The following is an 18,660-nucleotide window of genomic DNA, read 5'->3' as shown; positions in this document are numbered from 1 at the left end:
TAAAATATGGTTGTGGACTGCATAACTTTAACAATAAATGTATAAATATAAATGTAAAACCCGATAATTAAAAAGTTTCATTCGCCTCACGATTCTTTTAGAGAGAGATGATTTGAATAATTTTTGAATACATTTAAAATCTGTAATAAAAGGTAATAATTTTACTACGGTTTTCTATAAAGGCACTGGTCCCACCGCGAGCTAGCAAACTATGAGCTATCGGCTATAAAAACGAACAAAAGATAATCACTCTCGTGCAAATAAAAGAGACACGGCGATGTTTATACTAGCCCCGATGCAAAAGAGTTCGTCTAGTAATACAGAAATATTTTGTTTATTCTAATAACGTTTACACATGTAGGTATATCACGTCACAGTAGTGAGAATAGTAAAGTACTATAATATAGTTTAATTTAATTTTAAAAGAAAATTGCATGTGACTTATATTGTAAAAAAAATACTTTAAAAAAATGTTGTCTTAACCACGTTCACCTCTCCTATAATAGCAGTTCTGCATGCATGGGCTTGAAGATTTGTTTTTAGTTTATTAGCCATACTTAGTTACCTACTTCCTTTGGGCCCCCTTACATCTGGCATATATTGTAATACCCATCCATAAAATACACTATGTAACATAATTGCCGAAGATAAATCCTACGGCTTATACATTACCTTCTATAGTACCTTTAATTTTCATGGTGTTTATTTTAAAAAACGGAAGTGGTATTCGTAATCGCTATTCGATACCGGTTATACTCTTAAATGGATCACCAGCATTAATGTTACACTCTGTATAAAATAAAATTCGTCATTTTTTTCCTTTTGGTATCAATGATATTTCTTGTATTGTATTTAGATTTACTGACAGCAGTCGCCGGGGCCGAATTCGGCCGTGGAGTTATTATTATTATAAATACAATACTGCCATAAAAAATAAACTAGACTAGTATTAGCATTAAACATTAATTTTGAACTAAGACATTATTATAGTGCAAACAGGAGAACTTCAAAAAATAGTCTAACTAGACGAAAACATGCCTAGTAGTTATTTGCCCAGCGGTGAACTATCAATATCGCCGTGTCTCTTTTATTTGCAAGGGAGTGCTTATTGTCGATAGCTCATTAGAGTTGTGCCTGCTCGTTCACTGAAAAGATCGCTCCCATCTAGTACGATCTCCGAAGTGTACTAGTTCGTTCTTTTAGGACATTTAGTACAGTAGTACATCGAGAGAGCGAGAGACAAATTGTGCATATGGCGTACAGTAACGCTCGCTCGTACTAGCCGAGAGCTGATCGGCCGTTTTCGCGCGCTCTCGGTCCGAGTCAGTCGGTTCTAATTCGGTTGCGGTCGGATCACACGGATCGATTTGCAGTCATTGTCACTTCTCGGCTCTTCGCTCCTTTTGCTCCCATACTGTTGCGCGTGTGTGAGTGTACTAAATGTCCTAGAGAGCAGAATCATTTGGGAGTCGTTCGGTCTAGTACAGTGCAGGGAATCGTGTCTTTTGTACTATTAGTACATGTACTACACAAGCCTATAGCTCATAGTTTACTAGCTCGCGGTGGGACCAGGGCCAAAGCGTGTAGTTTTAAAGTCTGCTTTTAACCCCCGACGCAAAAACGACGGGGTGTTATAAGTTTGACGTGTCTGTCTGTCTGTCTGTCTGTCTGTCTGTCTGTCTGTCTGTCTGTCTGTCTGTCTGTTTGTCTGTGTGTATGTCTGTCTGTGGCACCGTAGCTCCCGAACGGGTGAACCGATTTCGATTTAGTTTTTTTTGTTTGAAAGCGAGTTAGTCGGGAGTGTTCTTAGCCATGTTTCATGAAAATCGATCCACTATGTCGCGGTCGGGGGTTTTTTCAAAATTTTAATTTTGTGGTTAGGTTATATACTTTTTAAATATTTATTCCAATAGCAATAAATTATGCGCCGTTATGGAGCCACCCTCTGTCTTCCCTTAGGTGTCGTAGAAGTCGTCTGTGGGATATGGGTTTAATTTTTAACCCGCGACTTTTATAAGTTTGACGTGTCTGTTTGTGGGTGCCTACTGTCTGTGGTGCCGTAGCTCCCGAACGGATGAACCGATTAAGATTTAGTTATTTTGCGATGTGGACGTTAAATCTTTCTGATAGACCCCTGAAAATTAAGCAGTTTCAAGTGATCTCCCAACTCTTTTTGGGAATGCAGGCTAAATTGTGGCATATAAGTGTATTTTTGTAAATATTGACATAACTCTGACCGTTAATGTTAAATATTTAAATTGAAACGTTAAACATGAGCAAAAATAGCGTTCGCTACTTACTGGCAGGAGAACTACAATAAAAATAAAAATAGGTACTTAAATGTTTCGTTAAAGCGTTACTTTAGTAGCCGGGGAAAGTTTTAAGCGATGAAGTTTTAACCGGACTGATTGCTAATGAATAGTTCGTTGGATCTTATCTTTCACTAAGGTTTGTTGTACAGCCGAGTTCATAATAGTATTTTATGCAACTGACGTTTAAGTGAGGTCAAAAAAGACGAGTGGCGTGAGTAAAGTGTTAATAAAGTCGCCACGAGTATTTTTTGACTCAGTTAAACACCGTTGCATACAATACTTTTTCTACGACCATGCACGTACTTTTTAATAGTTTTCTATAATAACTTTCGTGAAATTCGCACTATTTCATGAATTTTGACGCATTGGCCTCCCCTCTGTTCCTGCACTCACCCTGTCGCTCGCACTCCCCCGCGCCGCCGCCGCCGCCAGCCCCCGGCGCCCCGCGCACCCACGCTATATCCCTTAAAGGCTTCCTAACAATGCTTTAAGAGCTATGTATATCGTATGCGTGGGTGCGCGGGGCGCCGGGCGGGGGCGGGCATCTTTACGAGTATGTAGGGTTTTAATGATCTATGCACGACACTGTAAATGACGAATAACAACACGGGAGTAGAAAAACATTTTTGCGAGCTAATGAAAAATAAGGTACCTATTGTCCCAGAGCTGTAAGAACCTCTTTTTGACACATGACATAAAACATAAACTCGCGCAACCTAATGAAATTTTAAATAAAATCCTGTAATAATATTTAAAAAAATCAAGTACTTAAAAACAATATTTCGCTTACTTTGAACATAATCTAACACATGTTACATTTTTGCGGATCTTCGTTAGTGAGTATTAGAATTAGAATTAGAATTATTTATTGCATATCACATTACAAGCATTAGATGGAGTGGAACATATAGGTATACATGTGACACCCTGTAAGGGCACAGCAATATAGAGGGCTACAAGTAGGTAATTACTTAGATTTAAATATGATTATATACATTATTTTACACATTTCGTTATATTAACATACATTAAATAATTATCATTCGGTCTTACTATTACATTATTTCCTTACAAAAATAAAGCACTATAATATTTTCACTTACTGACTAAAATATTCGTTCACATTATAGAAACACTCGTTAACTAAAAACTGTATTTTACGATATTAATTTATCACGCAGGATTTACTTATTATGTCATTTATCATTCATTTTTATTTTTAAACTATTGCTGTGGCAGAGTCTGTCATTCCGATTCAAATGATATTTCAGTAAGTTGATAGAAATCGTATATTTGTGTAAGCGCCTCCTTGTACATAGGGCCTAATCGATTCAACCAATTCGAAATTAATCGTTAGATTTGGCAAACGATACGTCTTAGCCACATCGCAACATACTTCAAAACAAATGTGTCAAAAATGTGAACTTACAAATCATGTGTCAAAAAGAGGTTCATACAGCTCTGGGACAATAGTAGTTTCATGTGCTCTGCCTACCCCTTTATGGGATACTGACGTGAATGTATGTATGTATGTATATATTTTATTCTCTGTCTAATATCTAAATGACAAAAAACATTCGAAATTCAAGTTGGGGTTAGGATTACACGATTGTTTTAATGGCTAATAATTATTAGAAATACAACTATTTTACTGTGGGTCTAGTGAAAAAGGGTATAACTCAAATTGACTCGGTGACATGCGACCTTTTTCACCGAGTCAATTTGAGTTATACCCTTTTGCACTAGCCTCACAGTTATACACTATTGTTATTGTTATCTTCAGATATATATACAGGGTGGCCCATTCAAATCGGTCAGTATGGGAAAGTCTGAAACTGTAAGACATACGAAGATTTGTTCTTAGGAACCATGTCACCGATTTTGATAAAAAGAAAAACTGCATTCATACAATTAAAAAAAAAGTGTACCCAGCTGGGGAATCGAACCCGGTTGTTTTGAAAAAATAAACTTACACTATTTCTATTCAGATATCGCTTATGTAGGTCTTAAGCAGTAAATATCTCTAAGAAACATAATGTCTAAAATGAATAAAATGCATTTTTTTCACATACTTTAATTTATCATAGTAGGTGTTCAAAGTGACCACCGTCTTTTTCAATACAATATTCAACACGTCTAGGTAACGATCTTACTATTGCATTTTGTATCTTCATGTGGTGAATCTGCGTTAAAGTTGACTCTATGGCTACTTTTAGGTCTTCAACGGTGTTATAGCTATTTTTGTACACTGTTGTAAAGATGAAGTGAACTGCTGAATATTGTAACGGTGGTCACTTTGAACACCTAATGATAAATTAAAGTATGTGAAAAAAATGCATTTTATTCATTTTAGACATTATGTTTCTTAGAGATATTTACTGCTTAAGACCTAAACAAGCGATATCTGAATAGAAATAGTGTAAGTTTATTTTTTCAAAACAACCGGGTTCGATTCCCCAGCTGGGTACACTTTTTTTTTAATTGTATGATTGCAGTTTTTCTTTTTATCAAAATCGGTGACATGGTTCCTAAGAACAAATCTTCGTATGTCTTACAGTTTCAGACTTTCCCATACTGACCGATTTGAATGGGCCACCCTGTATATATACATATATACAGACGGTCAAGCAAATCCTATCACTAATAAAAAGTGCGAATTTTCTATGGGATGATAAACCCCTACATTTCGCCCCTACATTTCAAATCAATTTTTAAGTGTTACGGCTCAATCGATGTTGTCAATGATTCCGCCAACGTCAAGGTTTAGGAAGACACGCTTTATGAAGACATTTGGGGGCCTATATTTTTATAACTCACGCCTCTGAGTCAAAATACCGCGAGCCCAACAAAAAACAAAACTTACATTTTACATACATACATACAATACATACAATCACGCCTGAATCCCATAAAGGGGTAGGCAGAGCACATGAACTAAAGTTTCAGTGCCACTCTTGGCAATAAAAAAGGGGTTGAAAGAAAACGTTGCCAGCCTCTCGCCTACGCCACAATTTAACCCATATCCCACAGTCGACTTGACACCCACGGGAAGAAAGGGGGTGGTGAAATTCTTAACCCGTCACCACACGGACACTTATATTTTTATTCTGTTTTAAAACAGTAAAAATCAAAGTCCTAAAGATTTTATCCTCTAAAAACGTTAGTATCCACAATTAGTATTCAAGACGTCAAAATTAGGTATCGGAACTTTAACCAGTAGAATTCTCATTTCTTCGCTTTTTTTTAATCAAGGCAATCAAAACTTAGCTCATTTAAGTTAGAGACGTCTACAAATTAACTCTTTAGTGTAAAGAGCACTTCTCTGCTTAGATAACTAGAAAAGAGCACACCCTGTTTTTATTAAATTCCGTTAACTGTAAGGGACGGTTCTTTAGATAAAATACAATTAATTTCTCTAAGAAACTAGCGTCTTAACTCTTATGGTTATCGGGTTATTAAAAAAATAAAGATAATTACTGAACACGTTTGTGACAGCCTTTACCAATTCCTAATGTTATTTGTTTAGACATGTGCCGTCAATCACTTGAAACTAACTTGAATGTTATTCTTAAGGGTCTCTCACACTAATAAATTAATTTATTATGTATGAAAATGATGATTTTTTTTTGCGAATTTAACTAAAAGTGATATATAGTCTGGTTCCTGATAATGAACCTAGCTACGTCTCGAATTTAACGGAAAACAAAAAAAAAAAACACGGTGTATAATCCCGTATAATGTTTCACTTGTCTATATTTTTGTAACCATAAAATAACCGTGAATCATTCAAAACTCTTATTATATTTTTGTATTTTCTTTTTGTGTCTTGGATTTTATTTCTTAGGTTCACAGTGCCTTAGTGTGCTCTGTTGCTTTTTTGATTAAATAAATAAAATATTGCAAAACTCAGTAAACGTCAGCGTACTTGTATCCATACTTGAGTCTATTTTGAACCATGAAAGAGTAAACTAAAAATTCCGCCAGAGCCCCTCCGCAGCGTATGTCAACACACAAGATGACGCCTTTAGAACCCGCCTGAATAGCGTCTGACTCGGCCTGCGACCTGCTTGAACTAAGATACCCATTCATTAATATGCTTCCTCTGTTTATACATGGTAAAAGTATGTTATACATTATTTTGGCCCTTTTGGACCGGGAGCAAAGAATCAGATAGGTACTGAATTTACATATTAAAACGATACAGGTCAATTCTACATACAAACGCTCTCGACTATTTCCTCCCTGGTTTTTGAAGATAGAGCAATTATTTTTTCAACAGAGATTTTTTTTTTGTGTCGGACCGTTTTGATTTTTTTGCTATTTTTATTTTAAAATACGCTAGAGCCAATCAAAATTTTCTTAAAAACGGCTGTTTTCAAAATGGCTCAAAAGAAAGTGTGATACTCAAGATTGGTAACAATTAGCAAAAAATCTAAACGGTCCGACACAAATTATTTCATTGTTATTCAGATCCTCAAATTTCGTTCCATTTAAATAAGTTTTGAAGGAGAAAACAGTCGAGAGCGGAACCTCGATTTTAATAGTACATTACGATACAAGTACGTAAAAAAGGAAATACGAAACGAGTGGCGATAAATTAAAACACGACCGAAGGGAGTGTTTTAATTTGACACGAGTTACGAATTTCCTTTTCGCACGTGTATCGTACGACGTTTTTCAGTACAGTTTCGCCACTCGTTTCGAACTTCCTTTTTTACGCACTTATCGTAATATACTATTCCGCAATATCTTTTAACTGACTCGTTCTTAATGGCCATTGTTCTTTTCAATAAATCTAGTTAATAACACTAACATATTTAACTGAAATTCCCAAATGGAGGGGGGGGGGGATCCTTTCCATTTTAGCTTTTTCGCTCCCGTAGCGTCTTAAACTGCATTTTTAACCCCCGACGCAAAAACGAACATAAGTAAACGTAAGTAACAATACAAAACTATACTTATGTTTCAGTTTCCAAGTTGGAAAAAAAAATGTAAAACTCAAAGCTACAATAATATTATAGGTATTTGCAAATGCAAATTTCAATTTCATAACTGAGGAGTTGGCAAAAACTTTATTTCTGTAATTAATAACGAAACCAATCAGCCCCATTTCTAATCATATTCCGATGACATTACGATTCAAATTAGGATGACGAGTTGTTAATATTGAGATGAAGTGTCCAACGTTACTCGATATTATACTTTAAGAGGTTGGACTTAAGGATTTAATTTGCTTGAGTTTATTAGTTCTTGATTCAGTCTCATGGGATAGTCGTTACACTTCGGAGTATTTTGCGGGAAATGGAATTATTTACATGTGACCTTGGAAATGAGATAAACCTTAAATTTTATGCGATTTCGATGTATATTTCTCGTTGTCTAATTTGGCAGGTGATTTGCAATTTTATAGACATCAAAGGAGAATCAACATGAAATGTCAGGCAAGTCGAATAAAGCTTTTCGCTTAAAAAAAATATTTCTATTTGTGATTCGATATCTTCATTCACCTAGTAAAATGTAAAATTAATAATGAGAAAGCGAATACTATTATATCAATTATGTTACATAAGTTGTTAGTGCAGAGATCGGACAACTTTTCTGGGCGTCATTCGAACAACATAAGGTTCATTATTCCGAAAACCTGCAAGTTGTGGAATGAGCTACCTTCTGAGGTGTTTCCCTTGCGCTATGATATGGGGTTCTTCATGAAGTAGGTATTTAGGGTTCTCGATGGTCGACAACACATAATATCATATGGCTCCCATGTTGCTTATTATTATATGATATCGTTTGCTGCCTATTTCATAAAAAAATTCATACAAATGACGTCCAACTGCCCGATCTCTGATTTATGTATTAACTGAAAGATGTTACATTCGGGCTACTAAAATATGTTATTATTTCAGTTCCTAGCACTGATATTTACCGGAGATTTTAATTTCGAAGCTCGAAGAGTTAATGGGCATTAAATTTAAAGTTGGTAGATATCCAGAAATATATATCATCTACCACATAACCTAAATTAAGTTTAAAGTTTTTTTTATGATATAGGGTTGAAACTTTTTTTATACTACGTCAGTGGCAAACAAGCATACGGTCCGCCTGGTGGTAAACGAGTAGACGAGCGGCTTGATAGGAAGTAGTCATCGCTCCCCATGGACATACATTAAAGGAGTCACTTATGCGTTGCCGAGCGTTAGGAGCCTTAAATGCTTCTTGAGGAACCCCATGTCATGGCGCAAGGGAAACCTCAGAAGGTCGAACATTTTCTAGTGACATTAATAGGCTACTAGATTCATATCTAATTTGGCACAATAAATGATTGCCTTCTGTGATATTTGACATAAGAAACCAATATTTAAAAAAAATTGGTTTTAAATGTGTACGATGACTACGTATACTATTTAATTAAAAAATGAGAGTATTTTTTTTTATTTTGGCCACCGAAAACGCTGTCGGCCGTGTAGTGACGTCATAGAATTCATGGCAAATCAATCATTGATATAATGACCTTTATGCCTCTTACTTAAAGTATCAGAAAGTGTTGTTTTCGCGCTGAATGACTTCATTCACAGAAAATCTATAGATGACACGGCTGATGTTGTTTTCGCCTGATTACTTAAAACTATTCTTTAAAAATATTTTTTGCGGTTTATAAGTCATAATAAAATATAGTGATTTTTTTTTTTCGGTTAATTGGACAGTAACTAATAATATAAGACAAACTTTGAAAAAGGTTCAAGTAGCCTATTTAATAGTTGCAGCATCATTGGGTTGTATTTAATGTACTTATATTTTATAGACTGTCCGTACATGGTACGTACGTGTACTCAGATGTAACGTAGGCGTAATTTTCCTTATTTATAACGTAGGCGTACCAATTACACTTTTAAGATGCTCGATGCTTAAAAATTTTAAGTCTTTGTCGATCTAAAAATAGCTTAGGTAAACAGTTTATCCCACATTTTAAGAACCGTTTTTTCTGCCAATGTCAGTTGACCATCAGTATATGATGAGAGTGGGATTAATTAAAAGAATACTCTAATTTTAATAATATATTTGTTTCTTTTCCTAAAAAAAAAAAAACCGAAAAACGCGAAATAACCAAAATTTCATAAAGTTCGGAAAAAAACATTTGATATTTTCCGGTTTTTTCAACACTAGGCATGATGTATGTAAAATCGCGCGATGACATATAATTATGGGCCTTAAGACTGCCAATCATTTAAATGATTAGATACTAGCTTTTGCCCGCGGCTTCGCTCGCGTTAGAAAGACACAAAAAGTAGCCTATTGTCACTCTCCATCCCTTCAACTATCACTTAAAAAATCAAGTCAATTCGTCGCTCCGTTTTGCCGTGAAAGACGGACAAACAAACAGACACACACACTTTCCCATTTATAATATTAGTACGGATTATAGAAATGACGGGGCAAGCATTATTAATTTGATCAATTCTTCGGAACACTACCCGTAATCATTGCAATTGAAAATTTACTTATTTATTCTTTACACTGGCAATTCGATGAATAAAAGTCAAGCTACTATAATACGTTGGAAACACAGTCGACTCAACGACATTCACGGTTGGTGGTGAAATTCTTAACCCTGACGGGTAATTTTTATAAACGCCCTATTAGGAACATTCGTCGCTTAGCAACCATAGTACAAGCTTTGCTTAATTTGGGGCTCGGTTGATCTGTGTAAGGTGTCCCTAATATTTATTTCTTTATTTTTTATTGATGCCAAGGATGCCGGATACCGGACGACAGAGCTCGAAAAATAATGACAAGACTGGGGGTGGGGTAGTGTGATGACCTCCTCGAGCGGGGGATTGGGGGAAGCTTGGGTGGGCTCCGGCCTGCCCAAGGGTCCGTCAGTCTCTCCTGGTCCACCCTGGGCAACATCACTAGCGACTAGCATGCGTGCTTCTTTCTAGTGATGGCTAACATCCACGCGGGCGTCGTCAGTAGGAGTGGGTTAACTGCTGACGACCTATACACACCCACCTGTGCTAGGACCTGCACAGTCGAGCGCCGTAAGCAAGGATGACGGGATCCTGGGGATTGAGCCATTGCCAACCCGCGTGGTAACACGTCTGCTTCGGCCCTAATTTCGGGCGAAACGGTAGCCCGGACTACTAGCCATAGTTCGGAAAATGGTCATGTGAGGTACCGTAAGTGGGCTCACGGCTAGAAGTGGGGGGGCCACAGAGGTGACTTCGGTTGCCGATGTGGTGGTGAAAGGCCATGCTGAGGGAGTGCGTTTGGGTGAGTCTGATGGAGGGCGTCTGACCTGGACGACCTTTCGTCACACCTTTACAAACTCCCGATGTCGCGCAACTAGCCAACCTCACACTTCTATATCTTCATCGGTAGCCTAGCGACTGAAAGCACCTTTTATATGTGTGAGTAAGCGTTCCCAGAGGTGCGGGCCCTTGTAGGGTGGGAGCCGATGAGGATGAAGATACATTAATTCGAACCATGGAGAACAGGTCAATTAATAAAAACCCCCAAGCTGGTCCAGCGGCGTTCATCGCTAATGGAACGGCCACACAGGCGAAGCCGTCTGTCCCAGCGACAGTAGGCCAAGCCACAAACTTGGCCAGTCCGCAAGCCAGTTCATCTGGCGAGCAGACCGGCCAAAACATCTTCCAAGACTGGCAGATTGTGGACCGTAGGTCCAAGAAGCGACCCAATACTGGGAAGCCTCGCCAAGCCGGTCCCGGAAGTTCTTCCTCTTCGAAGCCACCTCCCCTGTTCAACGTCAAGGTGAGGTGACTAAGAAGAAGAAGAAGAGCAAACGCCAGCGGATTGCCGACCGCCTAGCGCAAGAGCAACAGCCGGCCAACACACCCAACCCTGTGCCCGGAGAGGGAGCATCGGCTTCTCAGAAGCCAGCACCCAAACCGGTTCCGAACCAGCAAGGGCCCTCTGGAAGACATCCGCCTAAGGGGAAGGGACCTTCCCAACCCCCCAAGGCTGGTACGTCAACCAGCACCCCAGCAGGTCCGGCATCAGGGAAAAACAAAAAGAAGCCAGGCAAGCATTCACGAGCTGCTGCTAAGAGGGCACGGGACGAGTCCTTCTCCCCGCAAGGAGATCCCAAGAAGCAGCGGCTTGTGAATCCCAACCAGCCAGGCGTATCCTACGCACAGGCGGCGGCTTCAGACCTGACGATCGTCGTAACTGATGCTAAGTCGGGTAGGATCACCGCCGACCAATCAAACGCCATCCTCCGCGCCTTTCACAAGGCAATCGTGGAGGATGCCAAGATAAACACGGATGAAGGTGTGGCACCTAGCTTTAAGGGCAAACCCGCTTACGCCGAAGGACAGCTGAGGGTCTTTGCGCGAGACGAATACTCGGCTGCCTGGGCACAGCGCAACATCAAGTCCCTTACCTTGCCAAATTGAGATTTGGCAAGGTAAGGGACTGTTGCCGTTAGGGTGAGCCCTAACGGCTGTTCGCCAGTCGGAGTTGGCAAGGAGAGTTAGGTGCGGACTCTTCATCCCTAACATCGATAACTCGTCCTGGGAAAACGTCCAAGAGGCAGCTATTGGACTTAAGTACCAGAACGGGTGGGCCAAGGTTACCTCTTGGTCCATTATCGAGATACTGCGACAAGACCAAGGGTGGTTTGTCGCATTCACAATTCCCGAGGAACTCGTCCCTGCCTTTATGGAAAGGGGCAGAGCCCTGAGCTGTGGGATGGGCACGATCTATCTCAAGTTCAGGGGTCCTGGGGGTAAATATGTGGACCAACCGCCCGCCCCGCAGGGTACTACCCTAGGGACCGCGAGCGTAGTGGTCCCGGACCAACAGGCCATGGGCACCACCCCCGTGCAGTTTGCATCTGCCTCCGGGGAGAAGGACGCCCCCGTCGACATCCAAGCTGACGACGACCGAACTCTCGGAGGATGAACTCCTCGGCATTGGTGAGGGACCTGCCGGGGCACCACCCGAGGGCGAGGACTTGACGGCATGGATAGAGACGGGGTTGGCCGACATGTTGAAGGAGGGAGGGGAGATGCAGGATGAAGCCCCCACCACCGTCAACATGGACACCGACTAAGGTGCTCCAAGCAAACCTCCAGCACAGCGTGGCCGCTACGGCCCAACTGAGACGCTGTCTGGAAGGTTTGCCAACAGCCGTTGCCCTCCTGCAAGAACCTTGGACGGGCAGCGGACACATACGAGGGCTCTCCAACACCAAAGGTAAGCTCTATTACTCCACGATGCATGCCATCCCTAGGGCATGCATTCTAACTACAAACAATATTTGTGCACAACAGCTCACTGAATTTTGTTCCAGAGATCTGTGCGCGATTAAACTACAAGTTCCAATGCCAACAGGCTGTCGCGACCTAGTCCTCGTCTCGGCTTACATGCCCGGGGAGGACGAGCCACCGCCACTCGAACTACAACGACTGGTCAGCCACTGCGAGAGAACAGGCCTCGCAATCATCATCGGGGCCGACTCTAACGCGCATCACCCTTTGTGGGGTATGGAGACCAGTAACAACAGAGGTAAGACACTTGTGGAATATCTTGTGACTACCAATCTAAACATTCAAAATATAGGTGCTGAACCAACATTTGTAAACAGACGATGCAGGACAATCATTGACTTGACTCTCGCCTCAGAGGAGGTAGGCGAACTCATCACGGAATGGCATGTCTCTCCGGAGGCCTCTTGCTCAGACCACAGATGGATTCGTTTCAACCTACAAGTATCAGATGACATTCCAGCAACTCGCAGAAACCCCAAAAAGACGGACAGGTTAGCATTTAGGACAACCCTGAGTGAAAACCTGGACAAGTCCCGTCTATCGGCCGAACCTCGGGAACCGGCCCAAATAGAACACCAGGTAAACGTCTTGACTGACGCCCTTATAGACAGCTACCAAAAAGCATGCCCATTAAACCCGCCAGCCAGAACTGCTATAGTCGGACACAACTGGTGGGGCCCCGAACTAGAGAGACTCCGTCGAAAGACCAGGAAGCTCTTCAACAGGGCTATGAACACGACGGCCGAGGTGGACTGGGACAACTACTACGAAACCAAGGCCAGGTACAAACAAAGACTGCGGTACTGGAGATCCCTGTCGTGGAGGAACTTCTGCAGCAGCATCGAAACACTAGACCACGCCAATCGGGTAAGGAAAACCTTAGCATGCAAATCCACGACTCAGCTAGGCTCACTGCGGAAACCCGACGGTACATATACATCCTCTCCTACGGAGACTAAACGCCTACTCCTGGAGACCCATTTTCCGGGATGCGTAAGTCTACCGGACGAAGATCAGCAGGAGGAGGAAGAACATAACACATCAGAGAACAACTGGCAAATGGCTCATAGAATCGTCACCGCTGAAAAACTAAGGTGGGCCATTGACAGCTTTCATCCCTTCAAAGCAGCCGGTCCGGATGGCATCTTCCCAGCCCTCCTACAGTGGGGTTTAGGAATCATCCAGGACAAGCTGAAGAACATTATGGTGGCGTGCCTAGCCTGGGGTTACGTTCCCAAGAAATGGAGGGATGTTAAGGTAATATTCATACCCAAACCAGGTAAGAATGACTACACAGCTTCCAAATCCTTTAGACCCATCAGTCTCACATCATTCCTGTTAAAAGCCCTGGAGAAACTGTGTGACAGAGACCTAAGGGAAAGAACGCTTAAAAACATACCGATGCACATCAATCAGCATGCATACAGCTCAGGTAAATCAACAGAATCGGCGTTACACATGGTAGTAAGCCGTATTGAAAGAGCGATCCATGACAAGGAAATGTGTCTCGGCACATTTATCGATATCGAGGGCGCCTTTGACAAGACCCACTTCAACAGTATAGGGAACGCCCTGGCAAGCCACGGCGTGGAACCTGGACTAATTCAGTGGATCATGAACATGCTAAACAAAAGGACTATAAGGTATGCTGGGGAGCCACAGGCAGTAAAGGCGGTCAGGGGATGCCCTCAAGGGGGAGTCCTGTCACCGCTGCTATGGAACCTAGTGGTCAACAACCTCATAACCAAACTGAACGAGGAACGCTTCTATACAATAGGTTACGCAGACGATCTGACGATCTTAATATCAGGTAAATTTGCCAGTACAGTCTGCGATCTCACTCAGTCAGCGCTTCGAATTGTGGAACGCTGGTGCCGAGAATTCGACCTATCAGTCAACCCCACTAAAACAGAAATGGTAATGTTTACTAACAAAAGGTCTCTTGGCAACTTTACCAAACCAAAACTTTTCCAAGCTGAGCTAAATCTAACAGAAGAGGTAAAGTACTTAGGTCTAACCCTCGACAGCAAACTCAGCTGGAACAACCACATCAACAAACGAATAGACAAGGCGGCAGTCGTCTTCTGGCAATGCAGAAGGATGATCGGTAAGAGATGGGGACTCAACTCGAAAATCACCCTCTGGCTCTACAAGACGATAGTCCGGCCAATGCTCTGCTACGGTGCTCTGGTCTGGTGGCCAAGAACAAACCTAGGCAACGTGCGAGACAAACTACAAAGACTCCAAAGGCTCGCATGTGCGGCTACCACTGGCTGCACGAAGTCTACTCCGACGGCAGCCATGGAGGTCATGTTGGGCCTTCCACCGCTATACCTGCACATACAGCAGGAAGCAAGCTTATCAGCGGTAAGGTTAAATACACTCAACATCTGGTCTAACACAGGAGTTCTTCACACAAAATGCCTGGAAAAAGTATACGACGAATTCCCAATCCTCAGGTCAGGTACGGATCGAATTCAAAAACATGTCATCTTCGATAAAAGGTACAAGATACAATTATACGAGGACGACAACTACGAAGGGCTCAATCCCAAGGAGCTTAGAATCTTCACAGATGGGTCGAAAACGGACAACGGGTCGGGCTCTGGGACCTTCTCAGAAGACCTGAACATGTCGATTACCACTCCGCTAGGAGCTCACAACTCGGTCTTCCAAGCTGAGTGCATGGGCATCATTAACGCGGCAGCTGCTATAACTGCAAGGAAGGTAGTAGGATCCTCCATCCGCATACTCTCTGACAGTAGAGCAGTCCTTATGGCTTTAAGGAGCCATTTAATTACATCCAAACTCATACACGAATGCCATAAACGACTAATGGAGGTAAGTCATAAAAACGAGATCATCCTACAATGGATCAAGGGACACAGCGGATCCCGAGGTAATGATGCTGCAGACGAGCTAGCCAGACAGGGGTCGAGTGCGGGGGCCATTGGCCCAGAACCAATTCTCCCGATACCATTCAGCAAGGTACGCTCAATGCTACTATCATATACAGGGAAACTACACACAGCACACTGGCTAAACCAGACTGGAAGCAGGCAAGCGAAAATGGCCATGCCCAGCATCAGTGGAAAACTCACAAGAACGCTCCTTCAACTAGGGAAGGTCCGTCTGAGAATGGTAACCAGTGTCATAACAGGTCATGGACTATTTAACAAACATCTTTTCATAACAGGTGCTACGGACAGTCCCCTGTGCCGAGGGTGCATGGAGACAGAGGAAACAGCTGCTCACGTGGTGCTGGAGTGCAGCGGGGTGGCTCCATACAGGGCAAAATATCTCGGATCTCCGAGAGACCTCCCCGAGGTCCTACTCAACATCAAGGGTCTGGTAGGATTTCTCGAGGAGTTGGGATGGCAGGACTAGCCAACCCCTCCCTCTTATCACGCAAAATAGGCGCTAGACGTCGAGTTGCGGAAAATCGCCCGTTATACAATACAATACAATGACAAGACGGGTGCCACAATAAAACACCGACCGAAGAAACGCTAGATAGATTGTGTAGAAGACCTGGGGAAGATGGGAAAGTTTACTAACTGGAAGAAGGTCGCCAAACATTGTGAAAACTGGAGGAAGATTGTGGAGGCCCACAAAGGGTTGTAGCGCCAACGAAGTAAGTATTACTATCAAAATTGTGGACTTATTTGCCTAAAATAAATTGAATTGATTGATTGATTAGGAACATTGAACAGTACCGCTTCAGATGATACCTGCCATCGTCAGTATTAATGATTCCACCTGAGCTGCAGTCCGGACGCACCACAATTTCCAATTTCAATTAAACAACTAACTTAATATTCAACTTGTTAAGCTTCTTAGCCCGAAGGTTGGGGCTTTGTTGTTTTTATCGGTTTAAAGTTATGGGCTTTTGCTCTGTGAATGAATTTCAATTAGGGTTGAAGTTTGTAATTTTAGCTTGTTTGAGCGATTCGGTTTAAGATTTGAGGACCAGTCTGGCCTAGTGATTATGTCTGCTAAGCCGCGGTCCTAGGTCGGGGTGAATTTGTGGGCACAGATATTAGTTTGTTCCTGAGTCATGGACGTTTTCTACCTATTATATAAGTATACCTATGTTTATTATAAAGATATCGTTGTTTGAGTAGCTACATCACAAACCTTCTTGAGCTTACCGTGGGACTCAGTCAATCTGTGTAAGAATGTCCTTTAATATTTATGTATTTATATTTATTTCCTTAACTTGATTAGCTTTTGCTATGTCCGTATGTTATTCTCTAAAGTTTCTTCTAAACCTATTCTGGCGAAATGTTGTTACCAGAAGCAGAATTTCTTAAGCTTCTTAGCCCGGAGCTTGTTAGCTTTGTTGTTTATATCAGCTTAGTTTAGAGTTTTAATTTATGGGCTTTTGCTCTGTGGATGAATTTCAATTTGGGTGGGAGTTTGTAACATTTTGCTTTTATAACTCAATTGAATTGTGTATGTCCGGACACTGTAAAATAATACTTAGAATCTGGTCAGGGTATAATTAGCACGTTTACTATTTCCACTAAAATCTTTTTGCAAATAGCAAAAAAAACTTGTAAAGTGTCCCTTTCTTCAAATAACACAGCGGACCGAAACACAATTTCGTTTCACAATGTTATTTGAAAAAGAAAAGTAAAAAAAAAATGTCCAATGGGTTATATTTTTATCAGTAAAAATGTATAGCTTAGTAACTTTCTGCAATATTTTATTTTACTTATCGTCAACGATTGTCATTAGAGATAGGACAACTGGTGACAATTATCAATAGATTCTTGTGAAACTTTGTGACCAGGTTCTAACATTAGGTATATGGTTATTCTAAAATTAAACTTAAAATAAAACAAAAAAATATCTAACTAACAATTTCTAAAATAACATATTTTAACAAAACAAAACAAAACAAAAGTTTTGATTTATAAGCTTTTGCTCTGTGGATAAATTTCAATACGAGTCAAAGTTTGTAATACTTTTAGCTTTTTAAGGCTTTGCCTGAAACCGTTTTATAACTTGAAACTGGATCTAGAAATATGTACATAAGACTCCGTCGTCAGGTCTAGGTGAAATGGGACCCTTAAAGCGAGTTTAGAATGAATGAGTTAGAATAGAATAGAATAGAATAGAAATATTTATTTGCATGAATACGTTACAATAAGATCTTATAAGTAAAATATTTAGTCACAGTATCCCGTCGACATAACATCAACATGCAAATTATTTACAGTTTGTACATGAAGGTACGAGTACTAATTAACTAACTATGAGCATGCAATCATTATACAATTAAAAAAAGTATATATAAAAATGACAGTAAAGTAGAATTAGGATAGTCAATGAATGAAAAGTAATAATTATAAACTAGGGTATTATTCCAGAATTGTCAAAAGCTAAAGCAATAAAATAATTTATGTCAACACCAAATCAGCAATCCTCATTACATTCCAAATAATCCTTAACTGAGTAAAAACAGTGTCCAAGTAGCCACTCAGTCAATTTTATCCTCATTTCCGTTTACAGCAATTCCCGTCAACTTTGTACAATGCCACGTCAGCAAATTTTAATTGATCCTATTTTGTTACCAACATTTAGTAACATAATTCGACTTTCGTAAGATATATACAGGATAATTGTTATAATTAAGAAAATATAGATACTAGAGAACCTTAATGACGAAATAAAACTTAATAAAATCTCAATTAATCAACAAAATCTTGGTAACAAAATAGGAATTAATAAAAACAAATTTAACTTTTCCCTTAATTTTTGTACAAAGTTGACGGGAATTGCTGTTTAACATTCTTAAATATTTAGGGAGGTTGTTAAAAATTACAATACACATGTTAAATGCATTTCTCTTATATACATCAGAGTTGCATGCTGGTTGGTAAAGAAGATGTTGGTATTGAGCCCGGAGTTGTCTTGTAAACATTACTTCACGCTTTGTAAAATAATATATATAATAATAAGTTTTGACTATGTGGATGAATTTAGATTTGGTTTGTAAAGTTTGTAAGATTTTGACGATGACTTCGAATCTAAAGCGCTCTTAGAAGTTG

General features: G+C 40.5%; 1 protein-coding gene across 2 annotated transcripts; it reads left to right on the top strand.

Moving 5' to 3' along the window:
- Positions 1-12,198: 12,198 nt before the first annotated feature.
- Positions 12,199-16,048, top strand: LOC125235031. Of its 2 annotated transcripts, XM_048141495.1 has the most exons (3): positions 12,199-12,530; positions 12,669-12,842; positions 15,801-16,048. In XM_048141495.1, exons 1-3 carry the CDS (start codon positions 12,350-12,352, stop codon positions 15,989-15,991), a joined length of 546 nt encoding a protein of 181 aa, XP_047997452.1. In that variant the 5' UTR covers positions 12,199-12,349; the 3' UTR covers positions 15,992-16,048. The 2 variants fall into 2 exon arrangements, with proteins under 2 accessions (XP_047997452.1, XP_047997451.1); XM_048141494.1 differs by having other exon boundaries at positions 12,199-12,842.
- The last annotated feature ends 2,612 nt before the right edge of the window (positions 16,049-18,660 follow it).

This window comes from Leguminivora glycinivorella, chromosome 16, assembly GCF_023078275.1.
Source record: "Leguminivora glycinivorella isolate SPB_JAAS2020 chromosome 16, LegGlyc_1.1, whole genome shotgun sequence".
In the NCBI taxonomy this organism is placed as follows: domain Eukaryota; kingdom Metazoa; phylum Arthropoda; class Insecta; order Lepidoptera; family Tortricidae; genus Leguminivora; species Leguminivora glycinivorella.
The sequence above is the reverse complement of the archived record's forward strand: the minus strand, read 5'-3'. Positions and strand labels throughout refer to the sequence as shown.

Excerpts from the sequence above, each read along its gene's own strand:
- LOC125235031 (XM_048141494.1), top strand. The coding sequence starts at position 12,350 with ATGAAGCCCCCACCACCGTCAACATGGACACCGACTAAGGTGCTCCAA. Across the intron at positions 12,843-15,800 it reads GGAGACCAGTAACAACAGAG|GTGCTACGGACAGTCCCCTG; the intron begins GTAAGACACTTG and ends TTTTCATAACAG.